This window comes from Calypte anna, chromosome 15 (assembly GCF_003957555.1).
Source record: "Calypte anna isolate BGI_N300 chromosome 15, bCalAnn1_v1.p, whole genome shotgun sequence".
In the NCBI taxonomy this organism is placed as follows: Eukaryota; Metazoa; Chordata; class Aves; order Apodiformes; family Trochilidae; genus Calypte; species Calypte anna.
The window spans coordinates 8,927,949-8,946,491 of NC_044261.1; the positions used below are offsets into that span (position 1 = coordinate 8,927,949).

General features: G+C 40.7%; 1 protein-coding gene across 1 annotated transcript in view; it reads left to right on the forward strand.

Moving 5' to 3' along the window:
* CABIN1 (calcineurin binding protein 1) overlaps nt 1–18,543 on the forward strand; it is a 104,785-nt gene that overhangs the window by 44,971 nt on the left and 41,271 nt on the right. Inside the window, exon 29 of the mRNA XM_030460531.1 lies at nt 1,383–1,496. Coding sequence (XP_030316391.1) covers nt 1,383–1,496 — 114 coding nt within the window. The remainder of the gene's footprint in view (nt 1–1,382; nt 1,497–18,543) is intronic.

Here is an 18,543-nt window from a genome sequence, read left to right on the forward strand (position 1 = left end):
CAGAAAGTTCCTTGCAGTGTTTATGAGTAAGCATCTATTTGTTCCCTACCAAAAGACAGCTGAATTCCCTCAGCTGTCTTACACAGTAATAATGAATGTCCTGTGTAAATACCCATATCAGCTCTCTGAATGAAGGATTTTTGACATCTGTAAATATCTGGTTAGTATTTCCAGTGTTCAGCTCTTGCACATGAATCTGTAATCAGCATTCTGCTAGAGGGGATGCTCCAATTCTGGTAAGACATTGGAGATTTCTGCATGATTACTGTCATCAGGACAAAAGCATTTAGATTGAGCAGGGCTTTTACTATCTCACCAGTCTTGTAAAGAAAATAATCTGTAAAACAGGATAATAACCTTGCTAATAATGTACCTCCCCTCCCAAAAAGAAAAAAGATTTTACAACTGAAATGCACTCCTTGGATGGACACGATTTAATCAAATTTATGATTTGCTGGCATGTATTTCCAGCCCACAGAACACAAATCAGAATTCAACATTCCCATTTGTCTTTGTGAGCCAAACATCTTCCTCTTTCTTTTTTCTGCTCTTTAGTTGTTTCTAAAAAACCAGTCTAATGCAAGTGAAGTGCTACTTTCTAATACTGAAATAAAAAATCAGTAAAGCACATCTTCCATCAGTGAAACCTTACAATTAATAATTGTCCCATCTGTTAGTGATGTTTTGCCTGGGGCCAGCAGCTGTCCCAAGCTGTTACACAAGAGATGTTCCTGCACTGAACTCTTAGCGGGGGAAGCGCTTTTATGAATTTTTGATCGTTGTCTGCCATTTAGTCTCCTACCAATAGTTTCTTGTTAACTCCCTGAGTGCTATTAAGCATATTTGATGACAGGCGTGGAATTTTCCTGAGAGGTTAAATGAAGTTACAGGGACGGTAGTGGCTGGGCAGCAGCGTTAAGGGACCGAACTTCCCCCCCAGCTGCAGGTGAGGTCCCGAGGCCGCCGCCTCAGGCCCGTGAGGGTGTGAGGGGAGCTGAGGGGCGGGAAAATGGCGGGGCCGAGAGACGGGGAGGGACTGCAGGCCAGGGGGCCGTGAGGGGCCGGGTGTGTGTAGGAGGTAAAGGTGACAGATGGAAGCGAGGTCTTTATGAAATGAAGTCAGGTTAAAGAAGAAGAAGAAAAAAAAAAAAAAAGAACTTTATGGGACTGGATTCAGGAGCTGTAGGGTACTGACTGGCCTGCTGGGGCTGATCAGCCTGGGTGCTTTCTCTGAGGGTACAAATCCTGTCAGAGCAGCTATGTGGAAACTGAGAAATGACAATACAGGTTAATCAATAAAAGTAAGTAACCGCTTTGTACTTTTCTTGTGGAGACATTTCCACCCCTTGCCTGCAACTCAACTTGCCCTGTTTCATCCACAGAACCTGCAGTGGGCCCGTGACGTGCTGCTGGGCAGCGGGGTCCCCTGGCAGCAGCTGAAGCACATGCCTGCACAGGGCCTCTTCTGTGAGAGGAACAAGACGAATTTTTTCAATGTAAGTTTATACAACTGATAAATACACCCTTACTTTCTCAGCAATCATCTTAACACCTGTTTCTCAATTGAAAGGTTTGCAAAGGGAGGGATGGGAGTGTGAAATTCAGCAAAGGTGCATTCAGCAAGTCACATGAGTGGCTAAAAGAAAGACAGATACGTGTTATAGAGGTATTTACTGGAACGTGCCTTTCTTCAAGGGAACCATATCATTTTTTCTGACCTTGAAAATATGTGTGTGGGAGTACCAGCATTTGTCAGTTATCCATCATTTACCATATACTTATTGGTCAAGCACCCTATAATAGTTCTGATTCTGATTCATTGTAATTACCCTTTTTTTTTACTGTTTCTCAAACAGACTGGCACTTTTCATGACAAAAAAAGTAGTGCTAGTTGCTCTGGGAAATTTCTGGAGTTGGAAGCACCTTTCTTGTATTCAGCTTTTGTAGTGTGGTTCAATAGAAAGAGTATTTCCATGTTCCAGTGTTATGTACATTGTCCCTCTGTGTATGATATCCTCTGTCTAGACCACAGGCATGTCTGTGCCTCTCAGTGACATCAGACACAGAATATTTCTGAAACGTACTTGAGCATTTATTTATGTGTCAAATTCCCTGCTGTAATTGCAGTTTCACATGTTGCTGTTGTCTTTGGTATCTCTGGCTTTCCTATAGTATGTTCTAGGTTTTTGTGCATTCTGCTGCTTTGTGACAGAATTCTGTAGCAGTTTTTTGGTTTCCAGTGGGTGGCAGAACCTGGAGATGTTATTTTTTCTTTTCTGGACCATGTATCTGTTACAGTTGTCTGATTGCAGTGATGATTTTGTCTCTGTTTTCCCATCCAGTGCTTTAATGTGCAGAATGCTTTAATATTTTAATTGTTGTGAAATGTATTTCCATTTTATATTTGTTTAAAGCTATCTTAATCTTTGCTGTATGTTTCCTTAATTAGCACCTTTGTGCAAGTTTCTGTTAAATATAAGGTAAGTGCTCTTTTGATTATAATCCCTCATCTGGGTTGTACAACCAAGGAATAATGACAGTAGTTCAAAATTTTATCATGGATCAGTTTGGAAAAAGAGCTTCTGTGTCATTCTGTCTTTCTGGTTAGAAGTTTGATTAACAAATGCTGTCAGCCTGATAGGATATAGACCAAAGAGTTGTGAGCTGATTGATGACTACATTGCTTTGTTCTGATTATGGATCATTTCTGATATTAGTATTTTTATACTCTGAAGGTTGAAAAGTGCTGTAATAGGTGCTAGACAGCTGTATAATAATTCTATTTTGTATATCAACAAAAACTTAATTCCCATAATTTAATAATATTAATTTCTTTAATAAGAAATCAAGTAGACTTTGAAATAAATACAAAAGGTATATGCTAGTTTGGTGCAATGTATTGGCAGTTCTTTTAGAGAGATGTGTGAAAATTATGTTCTCAGCTTGAACTTGCAGCTGCCAACAATCTAAGGCAATGTTAGTCTTGGGTCATCCATGTACACTGCTTCCTCCAGGCTTGAGGAATTTAAGTTTGGGACTCAGCTCCAGGGTGTCTCAGCTACAGTGATAGTAGCACATGGAGTGCCTCACACAGTGAAACAACTTGTTAAGGCCTTTGTGAATCAGCAATAACTTCTTGACTTATTCCTGCACACATGTAGGTTGTCTTGTTGTTAACAGGAACAGTGTATATTATGAGTTTAGCACGACAAAATATTTTGGTGGTCTCATTTTCAAAATCCTCTCAAGTAGCACACTGGAACATGTGGCAGTAATCCGGTACAGATGACACACACACAGCACAGTGAGAAAATCCAGAGCTGAGAAAGAAATGGCTGGAAGTGCCCATGAAAAAAAAGCTGTTAGTGTCATTTGACATTCCAGAATTGGACAAACCTAAATCTGTGAGCAACTTGGGGGAAAAAAAAAATCTTTCAACACTGTGTTGACCTCGTCTGGGTTAAACCTCAACTAATTGGTTCTCCTGTGAAGGTGTTAGCTAGGGAGTGGGTAAGCAAATGTACTGTACCATCTGGGTCAGTGCTCAGAATACAGACTTGTGTGTCATCCATTGCATACAGATGGTGTTGCAGCACACTGTCCCAGCTGCTGTCTTCACATACAGAGTTGGGTGATAAAACAAAAATTATAGAACTCTACAAAAGTAAGTAGTTGCATCTGATCTTGGAAATTAAACAGCCAGTCTTAAGATCTTCTAAGCTTATTAATGTTCTCCAGGGTTATTTTCAATAAAAACACTTTGCTTAAAGTGTTTCTGTGCTTCCATGTAATATATTTGCATTTCTTTTGGAGAACTCTTTGGCCTTCATGGTACAAAAGAGTTACATGAATAAGTGGCTTTCTGTAGATGCTTTGCTACTGAAATGCCTTTTTCTTCTGGAGCAAGTAGCACTGGTGTTTTTAGTCGTTTGTACAGAATATTCAGGGTTGTTGAAATTATAGCTGACTCAGTTGCACAAGTACAAACAGTAAGCAAGAGAGAAAGCTAGCAGCTCAAAGACAAGTAGGGACTGTGCCAGCCTGCTCCTCCTAGACATTTTATAAATCATGTATACTCCTAGTAGAATTATTTATGAAATGTTTATGACAGCACTGTACGAAAAGAAATAAACCTGAGTAAGGCTGCCTCCTGTTAAATTTTTCTGTAGAACTGTTGGTCTGTATCTGTGTGTCACAGTCTGTTGTCTGATTTGTTAGGTGTCATTCAGTTGTGACTGAAATCTCTGAATTAATTTTTTACTGTCTTCAGAATGAGCAAAAAAGGCATGTCCACTTGGCTTTGCTTTCTTCTCATTTGACATTCTAGAATAATGCCAAGATGCGCAGAATTCTCCTTTTTCATTACTAAGAAAAAAAAATGCTTACTGCATTATTTATTTCCTTGCAGAAAGGAATGGCCCTGATTTTTAGGGTCAGAGGTTTTTGCACTTTCATGACCGTGCAAGTGCTTGCAAGCATTGTGTGACTGGTTATTGCAGTTAGACTTAACAGGACTTTTAGCTATAGTAGTTTTAGTGGTCCCATAAATGAATACCAAGTCTTTTCTGCCTGGCCAGTTACTCATTTCTACATAACCTGTATGTAGAAGTACACTCTAGCATTTCTCCTGTATCTGTGTGTGTTTGTCGAAACAGACAGAGGCTTTTTTTAAAGGGGGCTCCAGGATGGTTTCTATAGTAACTAAATTCTAAATTAATTCACTGGGGAAAAAAAAAAAATCCCAAAACATTGCTTTATATATAGCAGGGTGGTTTTTTAATATATTCAAATTTCACACCACTGTTAATAAAACAAAGTTAAGCTTTGTGCCCAGATGATGGGTATTCATCAGCCTGTGGGCGGGTGGTGATTGTGAAAGCAGCATTTTGATGGTGGAGCTCAGAGTATCAGTTTTAAACTCCATATGGTTTAATATACAGTATTTGTAGTTTCCTGGCACATCTTCTGTGGTAACAATAATCTGTTGTAATAAAGATCTTAATGCCCATCTTTGGTAACTGTTCCCCACATATGAAAGCTGTGCATGCACACAATATAGTGTAATGCAGACATTCATGTGCATCAAGTCTTGCTGTAAAATCTTATGTTCTATTTTTAATTCCAAAAGAAGCTCAGTATGTTTATTCTCTGCTGTATCCCTGAAGCTCTTCATTCTGTGGTTTGAGTAAGCAGGGTCAAATTAAGGTAGCAGCATCCACTGAGAGCCAGAAGCTGAGAGATAGCAGTGATTTCACTTAAATTTGCCATTGTCCATACTGTGTGTGACTGAGGCTGCTGCTGTGCAGAACTGCAATTTCTGGACATTGTGCAGTTGAAGAATAAAGTCTAAGTTTATTGCTACAAACATGTAGAGGCAGTTACTCTAGCATGGTGATAATCAGTGGGTGCTTTCTCTGCTACCTGTAGCAGGTTCTTTCCCTAGCTGTGTTTTAGGTTGAGAGTTAGGTCTGTCTTACCAAAGGAAAGTCTATTCTGAAAGTGAGAGGAAGGTGGAAGGGCTGACTCTGGTTTGGGAATCCTGTACAGCCAGAACCATGCAGGTGAATTTGAGGTGTAGGAAAGGAGGGTGATATGAAATCCTTGGATTTCATAATCCATGGAGGTAAAGATCGATGGGACTGTCAGGGGGAAAAAAGGCAACATGCCTGAGTTTTCCTGGAAGCTGGATGGTTATATCAGGGAAGTTTCTTTGTATGCCTTGATTGTTTTTATGCCTTTCCTTCAGCATACATTAGTGGTCACTGTCAGCAATATGGCACTGAGTATATGGCATTTTCTTTTCATGTGATACAGCCTTCTTTTGGTTTTCTCACAGCTCTTGAGGTATAACCTGAATTAAAATGAGAATCATTACATAATTTAATCTTTCTGTTAGAGATAACTGTCTATGTATCATCTAAGGGAAGAGGACTAATTCATTAGTGTGATCTTAACCTATTCTATATATTTGTTCTGCCCAGTCTGAGGTTGCTACTAATATTGACCTGAAGAACCTTTAAATACCACACAGGGCCAAAGTCAGTTCTTCAGAACTGGTTGTGGCAACTCGACTGAAGCCTCAGGTTCACTGTTTCTTACCATGTACTTGAAAAGCCTGAGGCAACAGGAGACTGAAATCACTTTTCTAGAACTTTTGCTTTTCTGCTGATTGGTATTAGATCTGGGTTACTCCTGCTCATGGTTGGTGTGTGTCTTTTAGGTTGGCAGCTGTGCTTCCATATCCTAGATATCTGCTATGTGGAGCCATGAATCTTCTGAGAAAAATAGTGCCATTTGAATCAGATTAGGGGAAAATGGAAAGAACTTGAAGAAACTTATGGTGCATTAATGCAAATTGAGATTGTCTCAGTGTGGTGAAAATTTGAGTTTGAGTGTGGGAGCTCTAAGAGAATAATTATGTTATGGCTTGATCACAATTGTATGTAACTTTTTGAAAAAATGTTGGTATGTTTAATGCTTCTAACACTTAATGTGAAAATGCATGTGAGAGGATGCCAACTAATGTTAAAAAAGAAAAACCAACCACAAATGACATCCCAGAAATCACAAGGGTTTAGCTCTTCAATTTTGCTCTTCTTTGTGTTTTGGATGCAATTTTTATTCTACCACTAGGGAACAGAAACCATAAAGGAATCAAGGTGGTCTTAGATTTCATTAAAAAAAAGCCAACAACAACCTTTTTTGATTCCAACATCTAGATAACAATTGAAACAAGTTATTAGACTGAATACAATTTAATAGGTGGCATATAAAAAGACGAGTGAGCTTTCTGCCTTGTGACAGTGCTGTTCAGTAAATGCAGATTCTTATTGCCAGCTCCCTACTGATTGTGAAGTATTCAGAGGTTAGGTAAAAGATGTCTCCCAGCTACCCATTTTCTTCTTGTGCTAGGAAGAGCAAGCTACTTTATGAAATGATTTGACAATTTTGAAAGTAGAGCTGCAGTGGTGGTGTGCTGTTAGGAGGCACTGTGCTGCAGGGTGCTTGTGTGAGCTGAGGCTGGGTCAGCCAATACATTTCCATAAGAAAAGAGAACAGAGACCTTGGGTACTGCATAAGGGGTAAGTTAGAGCTCACACGTAGCCTGCTTGGCTTGCTTCCTCCATAATTTTAACATTTCAACACTTTTCCTGTGTTACTGAATAGTGTTGTTATAAAGCTATTGTTCTTCACTCAGTGCCATGGGCTGGGAACTGCAGCAGTAGTGGATCAAGGGTTGGACTTGATGATCTCTGAGGTCCCTTCCAACCCAGCCAATTCTATGATTCTGTGATTCTATGATTCATCTCTGTGAGGAAACCATATCTGGTGTAGTGAAGAGATACTTGTGTGGAAAGCTGTTGAGGAATAAATAAAATACCCCCCAGGACTCCCTTCTGAGCCAAGTGATTGTATAATCCTATGCCTTAATTTTTAAATGCAGTCAGCTGCATAAATGGTAGTTATTTGTGTTTACAGTATAAGATTTGGAAGATTGAAAAGTGAAACCACATCAGTGTCTTCCCATCCTGTTTCTTTTAATAACTTCTTTTTTGGTTGTTCTTGGTTTTTCTCTATTTCCCTTCTCTGTATCTTCTGTGGAGCAATATCACTTCACAGGCATGGTGCTCCCAGCACCCATCACTGACTCTCCATTGGGCCACAGGTTACAGGAACTTGTACTGAAAGAATCATTGCCTGCAGATTCAGGAAGGCATGTTTTTTTCAGGAAGGCTCATTTTTGCATCAAGTTGAGAAACTTTGTTGGTGTTTTTTTTTTATGAATGCTATATAGTTTTTGATAAGTCGGTTGATTAAAATGCATCGTGAGGCAATAGCCTGGCCCTTCTCTCAAACCATGACTGAATGTTAATTCTATGAAGATGAATGTATGGAAGAGTATTAGTGTTTTCTCTGATTTATTTCAGTTTTCTGATATTAATGTCTGTTTTTGAAACACACATACATTTTCTATGTCAAAAAAGGTAGCTTTTTGAGAATCCACGTGTTTCCCTTCCTCTTTGGGAAAGTGAATTGGAAACTTGTGACACTTGTTGCCCCTACAGTGAGAGTTAAAATTTCATTACTTTTTTCTGACTTTACCTGTGATAATTATTCTTTTGCCTGTAGCAAGCTACTTTCCTGCTTCTTTTTTTTTTTTTTTTTTTTTCACTTGTGAAGTTAATGTAATTCTACTCACACATCTCCTGCCCAGATTTTCTAGTATTTTAATTGGATGAGTGCTTTTAGTAGGCATAGAGGAGTTTGTTCTTTCATTCTTTCTCACTTGCTCTTGTGTATGCTTGCTCTCCTATGCAATCCTAATACCAACTCTGAAAATAAAGATAAGCAAGGAGTTAACAGTGCAAGTGAAACTTTCATAGTGATTGGATTAAGACCAGGAACCCACTAAGCAATGAAGCCTTAGTTTCCTATAAAAAGCTAGATAACTTTTTCAACCTCTGCCCAGCATGTTATTTACAGTTCTTCTCTCCATCCCCTTGGAAAAACAGAAGTCATCAGTGAAAAATGTCTGTTGTTCACAGAGTTTTCTGTCTCAATATATACACACTGTACTTTCTGACTAACTTTGCAGGCTTCCAAGACCCAGCTAGTAAAGATGCCAGTAAATCTGAATCCCTGGAGATACAAGCACGGGGTTTCAAACTAACGTTTGTGCCAGCAGATATTAAACAGCTATTTTTTTCCATTCTGTTTCCCGAGTAAAAGTTTTTTCTTTCGTTGAGTACATGAATTTCTAGACAAAGGTGAGCTAGGGCACAAATAACTGCAATAAATGAAGATATGGCTTTGTAGAAGAGAGATTGTTGTGGAGGTTGTGTAGTGTGTTATAAGACATAAAGCAGTTTTAAAGATGGATTTTAAAAGTTTATCAGTGACTGTTTCACCCACTTTCATCTATTTGAAAGATGTAAGCTTTTAGGAATATTGTGTGTTGAGTGTCCTGCTGCAAACAAGTAATGAATAAGTCCAGAATTTGAATTTTTTCATCTGCCAGCTGTGTGTCTGATAGGAATATGAGAGCCACTTTCAGACACTTAATGGAGTGGGTTTTAAACATAGGTGAAGTTCTTCCCTTTAAAAAAAAATCTAAACGGGATTTTTAAAAAACTAAAAATATTTTAAAATATAGTAGAAGACCAGAGCCTTAAAGATGATGATCCACGAAAGCTCGCTAAAATACCTATTTTTATATTATATGTCTGCTGTCCAGTTATCAGTAGTTTTTGCAGCTTCTTACTATGAGTTATTTATTGTAGTTTTATCATAGAAATAAATGACAAGAACAGTTACATCATTGTAGACTGCTGCATAAACAAAACAAAGCAAACAAGCCCAGAGAAAAGTGAATTTGAAATCTCTGTGAAGTATTGAACAGGCTAACAGTGTGTCTGTGTCTGAACTCAAACCTCATTGTCTTTAAATAACCTCTCCTTTTGTTCTAGAACTGATAGCAGTATTCTGAGAAACATAAATTTAATGGATAAAAGCCAGAATCATGACATAAAGCAGTTTCCAACACTTCTTTCTTAGGTGAAACTATGTGTGATATAACTGAGATGAAGGATATTTTCTCGTCATGAGCTGTTTCTGCCAGTTGTATGTTAAGGCAGTTTCCTCTACTATACATTTTGTAGACATTAATAATTCAGATATTTCCAGGGCTGCTTTTGAGGTACATGTCAGCCAGTATCTTGATTTTTCTCAGTACAGCACTTGTCTGTTCCATATTCCAAGTCTGACAGATTTTTTTTCATTCCTGTACTCTGTCTTTGTAAAAATTCTAATGATACTCCAATGGTTAAAAGAACCAAATGGCAGTAGTGAATAAAAAAAGAGCTACCATCAGATGAACAGCTCATACTTTCTCATACTACCTTTCTGAAACCCTGTGACAATTTCATTGTGATGGTTTCTGTTTACCTGGCATTATGGTGATTTATTGTAACTTTCACCCATACACAAAGAAGAGTGAAATTAACTTCAGTGTATCAAAGCAAAGTATTTAATCAGAAATATCTGGAGTTGTAGTTCCCAGCAGAAAGATCCAAGTATTTTTCCTGGACATACATTGCCTTAGTGTAAAAATGAAAGGAGAAGAATGTGGAATGAGAGCAGTGTGATACAAGGCTGTGTGTACAGCTGGGGAAGTGGAAAGCATTTATAGAGAAATACTTTAGATGTAATGGCTATGGCAGGATATAATTGGCCAGGTTAAAAAAGGTTAAGATGGGGAAGGTAAGGTGACAGATGATGATAGGTAAGAACATACTGTGTTGTTATGCCATAGTGCATGATGAACAGTTTGTTAGCTGATTGTGTGGAGCTATTGAAGCAGGAGTTCTCAGAGTACTCAATCTTTGGCAGAATTCCTCAAGTTAGAGTAAAAATGTTGAATATTGTGTAGTATATTATTGTTCCAGGCAGTCTGGCTTCTGGGGAGGAGGTAGGATTTCCTGGTGTGATACAAACACTTTTGGAGTTTGCATTATACCTACTATATGAAACAGCAAGAGTTGACCACTTGAATAAGGTGACTTTCTCAGTCTCTTGAAAGGAATTAAAATAAAATATGATCAAGTGGGACTGAAAGCAATGAAATGTGTAGTGGTCACTATTCTAGCTTGCTCCTTGGAACATTCAAATGTATTACTGTGATCCAAAAGGTTAAGTTCCTAGTGAGAAATGGCTTACTTCCAGGAGCTTTGTGACTTTTATTCATTTTAGTTGCCTACACTTCCTCTCCATCAGTTTACTTACCTCCTGTTTATAAACTGTTTCACTAATTTGGCTTTTATGAAGTTGTTTGGTTTTTCTATAGGTTAGAGGAAGCAAAAGCAGAAAAAACACATTTAACTTCAGGTACTTCCCTAACACTTAGTCAGAATGAATTATATATCTTGTTGCCTATTTGGTTTGCTGACACAGAATAAAAGTCAAAATTGAAAACTCCTACCAGGTCATTTTCTCTTTAAGTCTTTATCACCTCAGAGGTGCTCCCTGTATGTGTGTATCTTCAAAGTGTATCAGCACTTAAACTATGATTGCCTACTTAAAGACTGGAACTAGTGTGAGTCACCAATATAATGGCACTTTCTTAAGTATTCAGATGTTTGAGATAATTGAATGAGCTTGATCTAACAACTAAACCAATTTCTTTTTATACATACTTAGTTTGCTCTTTCTTCAAGTGTATTGTTAGTTTATTCAGATATCTTCTAGAAGTGTGAAAGCTAATAAGTCTGAAATACTCCTGAGTCTAGTTGCAGCAATTTGCAGTCACAAAGAAAAGACAGGAAATAAGCTTCAAGATGCATTTGTGGTACTTCACTGATGAGGGTCCGTGAAGTAGTGGGTTCCAAGTGGAAGAAGTCTAATATGGCTCTTGATCAGGAAATGTGCTTGGATTCTTGGCGTTGCTGAGTTGCTTTTCAGAATTTCAAGTGAAGAAATTTTCAAAGAACAGTCCTGACTGCACTGGAGGTCATCAGTATTTGGATGAGAAATTTTGGGAAGTCAGTTCCCATGGTGAAATTCAGAAATGTCAACTATCACATTATGGTACAACTGTGATTTCAGCTTGTGCCCTGGCTCACGGGCACTTAGGAAGCAAAAAGATTTGAACTAGGGAAAAAAGGAGGAGTGAGACAGAAAGACAGGACTTGATTGCCTTACACATTTCATGCCCAGACTGTTCTCAGCCTGGGATTTTAAAAAAATCGAGTGCTATAACCCTGCTGACATAGTGTGGGAGAAAAGGAGACAATAATTTTAAGCAGAAGGGTGGGTTTCTCCTTTGCAGATTCATAATCAGTCATTATTGCTCTCTTTCTGAAATCTTTGTTGGAAATTATAGACAGTGTATTCTGGGCACAGCATTACTGTGACAATGTAGGCAGGTAAAGTATTCACATGTAGGCCTATTTTCTGGGTTACTTTGTCACTGTCTCTTCAATATGTTACTTTTCTCCCATCAAATTCTGACAAGCCTCTGCTTGCTTTTGGTGAATAATTGAGCCAGAATAACATTTCCTGCCTCTCTGTGTTCTCAAATCAATAAGGTAAAGCAAAGCAAAGTGTCTTTCTTCCTGAAGACTTCTGTCTGAGAGCTCTCTCCAGTGGCAGACTGTAGCTGACAAAATGAAAGGCCCACCAGGAGATGAGTCTGAATCTGAAGTCTCTTAAGTATGTGGGCAGCAAGGTGAAGACAGGAATATGATATTCCTCAGGCCTGTGTTGCAAATCTTCTTTCAGTTTCTTACTCCTGTTGCTACCTCTTGAAGAATTCCTCTCCTATTTTTCCATTTGCACTTACTCTATATTCTTCCATTTGCCCTTTTAAGAGCAGCAGTTTAAATGTAACGTGTGGACAGATTAGAGATTATCTTCTAGACAAAGACAGCATTTGGTCCATATGAAATTGGCAAAACAGTTTTATCCATAGAAATTCCTGGTTTTAAGAGGAGTAGGTTTGTCAGGTAAATTATATTGACTTGGCTAATATTCTTTTACAATCAACGTTCTGGTTTTGAAGCAAAATAGTAATTACCAAAAGGACTGAGTTAACCTTACACATGGAATACTGAAAATCTTTTTGTTACCTACGGACCATTGTGTGGGTTTAACTTCAGAGCAAGTATGTTGGGTTTGGTTCTAGCAGCCAGTTCTGCTGCTCAGCATTAGAGGTCTCCTAGAGACCTCTCTAATTCTCCTAGAGAGTGGAGTCAGATTTGCCACTTCTTAATGGTCTGGAATAGTGCTTTCTCTCCTTTCCCATCATAACCAGATAGAAGACAAGTATGGGACATAGTTGTTGAGAATTAAGAGCTGTAACGAGGGTAATGGTTTATCTGTCTCAGAGATGGTTTGTTGTGCTGAAAGTGTTCATTATGAGTACTTATTTTTAAAAAGACAAAAGTTAGGTCATCTTGTTGACTTTGGACATGTTTCAAGTTCTCTGTAATCTCTCTGTCAGTCTTTTTCCTATCCTATCCATTTTATCCTATGCATAAAGTCTTATTGTTTCATTTCTGTATCACCGAAGTTTAGCTTAGAAAGCAGTAAATGTTAGCTAGTTTTACAGCCCTCATTTTTCACAGTGTCTCCAAGTAATTAAACAATTATGAAAATACTAGATCATCTCTTACCCCTAACCAGCCAGAAGATTTGAATAGAGTGTTCCAAATACCACGCTGTGTAAAAATGCTTAAAAAGGCTTTTGCCCTGACATAATATTACATCTGAACCAAGAATCAGGGTGTGACTGTGCCAGCCATCTTTTGCAGCAGCTGTTTCACCAGGGAGGCAATGCAGTAGAATTGCCTAAGCCAGAGGTGTAGCTTAGAGCTGTACTTGTTAGTTGTGTGCAAATAACTTGAGGTTATTTCTGATGTGAGCAACGAATGTTCACTCCCTTTTAGTGAACACCATGTTGATAGTTTTATCCACTTTTTGTCACAATAGTGCTGGATTTAGGGTGTCTCTGTAATACCCAGAATGTGGAAGTCCCATGATACATTTCTGGTTCCCACAAGTATAGGGGATGTCACTAAAAATTCACTCTACATGTTTGTTTGGTTTTTTGTTTTTTTTTTTCTTTGAGTAGCTAGGTTTCAGTTTTCATGCTCAGTGGCATCATGAGTTACAAACACTTACTTGTGCAAATAGTGCAAAATACATTCTGTTTGCGATGGTTCAGAATAATGTGTGGTTTAGGATTCTGGAACCCCAACCTGGGAAAAGTCATGGTGATTGAGAAAAATGCTGATTGAGAGACACCATAAGAAACTTTTGGAACAGGACAGAATCAAAGCTAATCTGTGGTGAAAAACATAACCTTTTCAAACTCTTTTACAAAGACACATTTTTTGCTTAATTTAACTTTGTAATAGACCTTTACCAAATAGTGTTTCTGTACAAAAGCAAAAATGAATCAGACATGTTGTAAATACTAATTTGATATTTTTAAAATTTGCTTGACTGTAAAGCAGTTTGAAATCTACAAACTAAATATTATTATAATTCTTATTTACCTATTATAATTTAAAGGTGTCCGTTCTTGCTGCTTTTTATGGTGCCATGACTGTTCATTGCAACAGCTAGAAGGCATTAATTAGAAAATTAAATCCTTACATTGCCACATTTAGAAGAACTTTTATATGACATAATTGCCAGTGCAGTGAACACCCAGTCCTTGGGCTATTAACTGTAAGCATTTTACAATTAATTTAATTCTAGGTAAAACAACTACTTAATTTGCGTAAATGAATATACGTAGGGGAAAACTGCAGTGCAGTAGAGGAGACAGAAGCTCTGCTGTAAACAGTGACTAAATAAGCAGATGAAAAAGAGCAGGTCAAAAAGAAGCCTATTTGCATGAGTACATAGAAAGTAAGTATTCATTTCAGTTCACTTAAATCTATGTTATGCAGTCAAAAGATTAAAGGTTAATGAATTTTTGAAGCAGTAGTGCCAAAGCTGCATTGTTAATCAGTATGGAATGGGTTATATCAAGATGTAAGAGGTGATGAAGACAAGGGTTCTTCTAAAGAGTGGTAATGCCCATAGTGAAACCTTAGGTTTGAAAGAAGAAAGCTGGTTCTTACAGTTTAAGTGGAGACAGACACACAGGATATCATTGATTAATGTAATTTTAAAAAATAAAAAGGGTAGCTAGATTACTCTTCAGGTTGCAAATACGTAGGAAGGGGCAAGGAATATGGGGCTTTCAGTGTGTGAAGCCCAAAACTAGTGTGGTAGCAAAAAAGGAACATGAAATTTTACAGAAATGTAAAAAGTGGCTAAAATGATGAGAAAGAAAGATAGTTTTAGTAATTGAGTTCTGCATAGTGTGTGGGGACTGTCGCAGTTGTAGACCAGGCTATTAAACCTGAGGTGTTTTATTTAAATCAGGGTAGATTTGGAGTACTTCAGAATAATCCTAGTGAACAGGAGAGTAAAAAGGAAACCAAACCCCTGCAATGCTTAGAAGGGCAAGGAGGAAGTCAGAGCTGAAGTGCTTGCAGAAGTGAGAGAAAGAACAAGTAAATATAAAACGTTCACATGATTGTGATGAAGGTAATAGTACTGGTTGGGAAAATAAAGTAAGTTTAGCAGTGCTAAGCTTAGATTGAGACAGTGGTATCAGACAGTTTGTGAGGCAGGATTAGGTGGGCTGAGGCTGGCAGTGGACTGACACGTTTAGGGGAGAGAAGGGTAGACCTTTGTTTTCCCGTTCAGTTAGCTGGAGAAAGGAAAAAGGATGTAATGAAAGAGGAGGCAAAGGACTGGTGACAGAAATGTGCCACCAGCACCCCCTGGTATTGCAGGAGCTGGAGATAAGTTAAAAAACCCTAGGGATGGGGGAGGGGACGATCTGGCACTATAAAATCCAGGAAACGGTGCAAGAGGCTTGTCCTGCCGTTTGGCGAAAGGTGTTTCGGTGGCAGGAAGCTCTCGCTGTGGTGTGTAGCAGGTTGCGGGGGCGAACCCCCGCCTGTGCCGGCTGCGTGCGCCGGAGGCCCCGCGGGCACCGAGCGGCCATGGCGGCGGCTGCGGGCGGGGAAGCGGCCGGGGGCAGGGGGCCGATGTCTCCCTCCTTCGCTCCTAGCATCCCAGCGGGGTCAGCCGGCTCCGCGCTGTGGGGAGAGCAGGGAACCAGCCACGCGTGAGGAAAACCAGGTCACGAATGGGCCTTCGGTGACTGCGAGGTGAGGGGCGATGAAGCGGCACCAGCGGGGTTAAACTGGGTCAGGGAATATTTTGGGAAGGTTTGGCGGACAGGTGGGAGCAAGGAACTGTTTTTTATTAATGCTTGCAAACGACAGGAGCAGCTGTTTACTCCCTTGCCCTAAGTGGGATGGCTCCCAGCCAGGCTCGGCAGTAATTGGGACCAACATCCTATGTCAAACAAGACAGTCCTCCGGCAGGAGAGGGAGCGAGCAGCTCCAGCCCCGCACGCCGCCCCCCCGCGGCAAAGAAAGAGGGGGGAATAATAAATAAATATCTGCAGCGGCAGGAAATCTAAGGTATGCGGTTCCCAGAGCCCGGGCGAACTCTGGTGCAGGAGGAAGTGCGAGCCGAGCCGAGCCGAGCGGGGCCGGTCAGGTGGGGGCGCGGGGGCGGTGCGGAGGGAGCGGGGGCCCGGGCGGGGGCGGGAGCGCTCGGGCTCCGGGGCCGCCGGGGAGCTCCGGCGGAGCCAGCCCACCGCCTCCTCGGGAATGGTGAGTGGGGGGGGGCGGCTCCGCCGCCTCCTCGGGAATATTGAGTGCGGGGGGAGGCCCCGCCGCATTGGGAAGCGGCCGCCCCACGCGAGGCGGGCGGCAGAGGCTGGAGGGAAACTTCCCCCCGCGCCTGGCTCCGAGGGGGGCCGGGACCGGCGGGACGGAGAAAACGCGCTTCTTGCTCAGCTGAGAAAACGTGCCGGGGCCGGTGGCTTCAGCCAGGGCGCTGGGCTGGGGGTGATGCCCCGGGAGGAGGGCGCTGTGGCGAGGGCAGGCGTGGGGCCCTCTCAGTGCTCTGGCGAGGGCAGATGCGGTGTTGCAATAAGTTTGATTTCTCTCTGCCCTCAGAAGCACAAATAGCTGCCGGCTTCCCCCAGTTGCAGGGCGTTTCTCGGTGCGGCGTGCCTGTGCCCCTTCCCGTTTGGCTTGCCCGCGGGTGTTGGAACCTTCCCCGAGCAGCTGGTCCTTCCCGCGGAGAATCCCTTCTGCCGGGCTGGGCGGGCTCCGGGCTCCCGTAGGCTTCACCCACAGCGCCCGGCAGCAGGAGATGTGCTCTGATAACATTAGGCGTCTTGGTTGGGAAATACCTATTTCGTTAGTTCAGTTCGCCTTCGGTTAGAGGCTGTAACAGATCAGCTTTGCTGCGCAGAAGAAAATCCTGAGAGCGATGGGAAACGGAGGAGTCGAGAGAAGTTTGGATGGGGGGACGAAAGGGTGAAGGATTTTTGTATTCTTCTGCCTGCATTGTTTTGGATTTCTCGGTCTCCTTTCCTCCACCCCCACTGTGGGATGAATTATTTAGCACCCTCGTGTTCAATTCAGCCCTAGAGCTTGCAAGGGGAAACTTTAATGTCTAGAAGAAAAAAAGAGACAGTAGGTCTGTAAAAATCATGTCTGGCACAGAGCAGCCCAGCTGTGATCTCTGGTGTGCACTCTGCTGTTCAGCCTACGACAGCCAGGCTCACACTGGAGATTCCCCTTCTTAACGGTGACCTAAGGGGAAAGCCTGTTGTTCAGTATCTATTTTGCATGAGCTACTATGGTGTTGCAGTTGCTGCTTCATTCAGCTAAAGAGACAGAAGATAAGAGGATTCTGATTTAATTAGCAGTTTGTTAAAACCAGTCAGCTGTCTGGTCACATATTTATAATTCTAGAACGTATGGTTTAATTGCAGTAAATTCTGGTGGTGTGCATAAAGCAAGTGCCACACGCTGTTTGCAGCATTGGCCATGGCAGCTTCGTGTTTCTGTTTTTTTAATTTACTGCAGCATGTGTTTATCCGTGCAACAGCATATTTTTGTGTGTGCTGTGCATGAAGCAGATCTAAGAATTAAAACGTATACTAGGGAGGTTTTTATTACCCAAGAAGCTGCAGTCTTTTTTACTGAAGCATATTCAGGTTGACATCTTTGAATGCTCAGATATTGTTCTGGGTGTTTTCAGTGACAGGACTTTTGTGTGGTTTTAGCATCTTTACTGAAGCCTGAGATACTCTAAATGCTGAGGCCTTCCACATTTCTCCCCCTCAATAATTGCTCTGGTTGTTCTCAAACAAATAATTCCTATCTCTCAATATCCCTGAAATCAAACACCAGCAGAGTGTACCCCACCTAGCTAACCAAGTCTCTGCCATGCCTTGTGCTAGATTAAGCTATGTAGTATTGCTGGTAGTTGAATATCAAAGATCCCCTGTGTATACTGTGATTTATGCTACTGTAAATAGGGTAATTGAATTATAGTTTCTCTGCAATGTGTTGTTCCTCTGGTGTATCAGAGATCAGTGAACTGTAGTTGGGGTGCTAGGCAGGCTGCTGTGTAAATGTTTACATGAATTAGACATTTCCACTAACTTACAATTAGATAAAATACTGATTTTGTTTGGTTTTAAAACTTGTGCTGCTGAGGAAGCTGTAGGATTCTCTGAAAGGAGTAGTGCATTAGGTGTTAATACACATCTTCTACATCCACTCCCACCCCCACAAAAAGAAAAAAGTAAAATACTTGAATAACTGAGTTGATGAAATTCTTTTTAGTTGCATGAATTCCTGTATCAAAGGAGAAAGGATGATTCTGAGGTTAGCTGTGGGGTGTAAAACAGCGAGAGATTTTTTTGCCTTTTATAGCAGTCAGGGCTTGTTCAGGGCCTCCACTTGCTGGACAGAGAAGGGAAGTGTTCCATGGACGCTGTGATAGTGGGGGGAGAGGAGGTTAATAAGTTGTTTGTCAGCTCCTAATAACTTATTGAAGATTTTAATTGGTGAGGATGAAATGTGCAAACTCATGCAGTGCATTCATTGT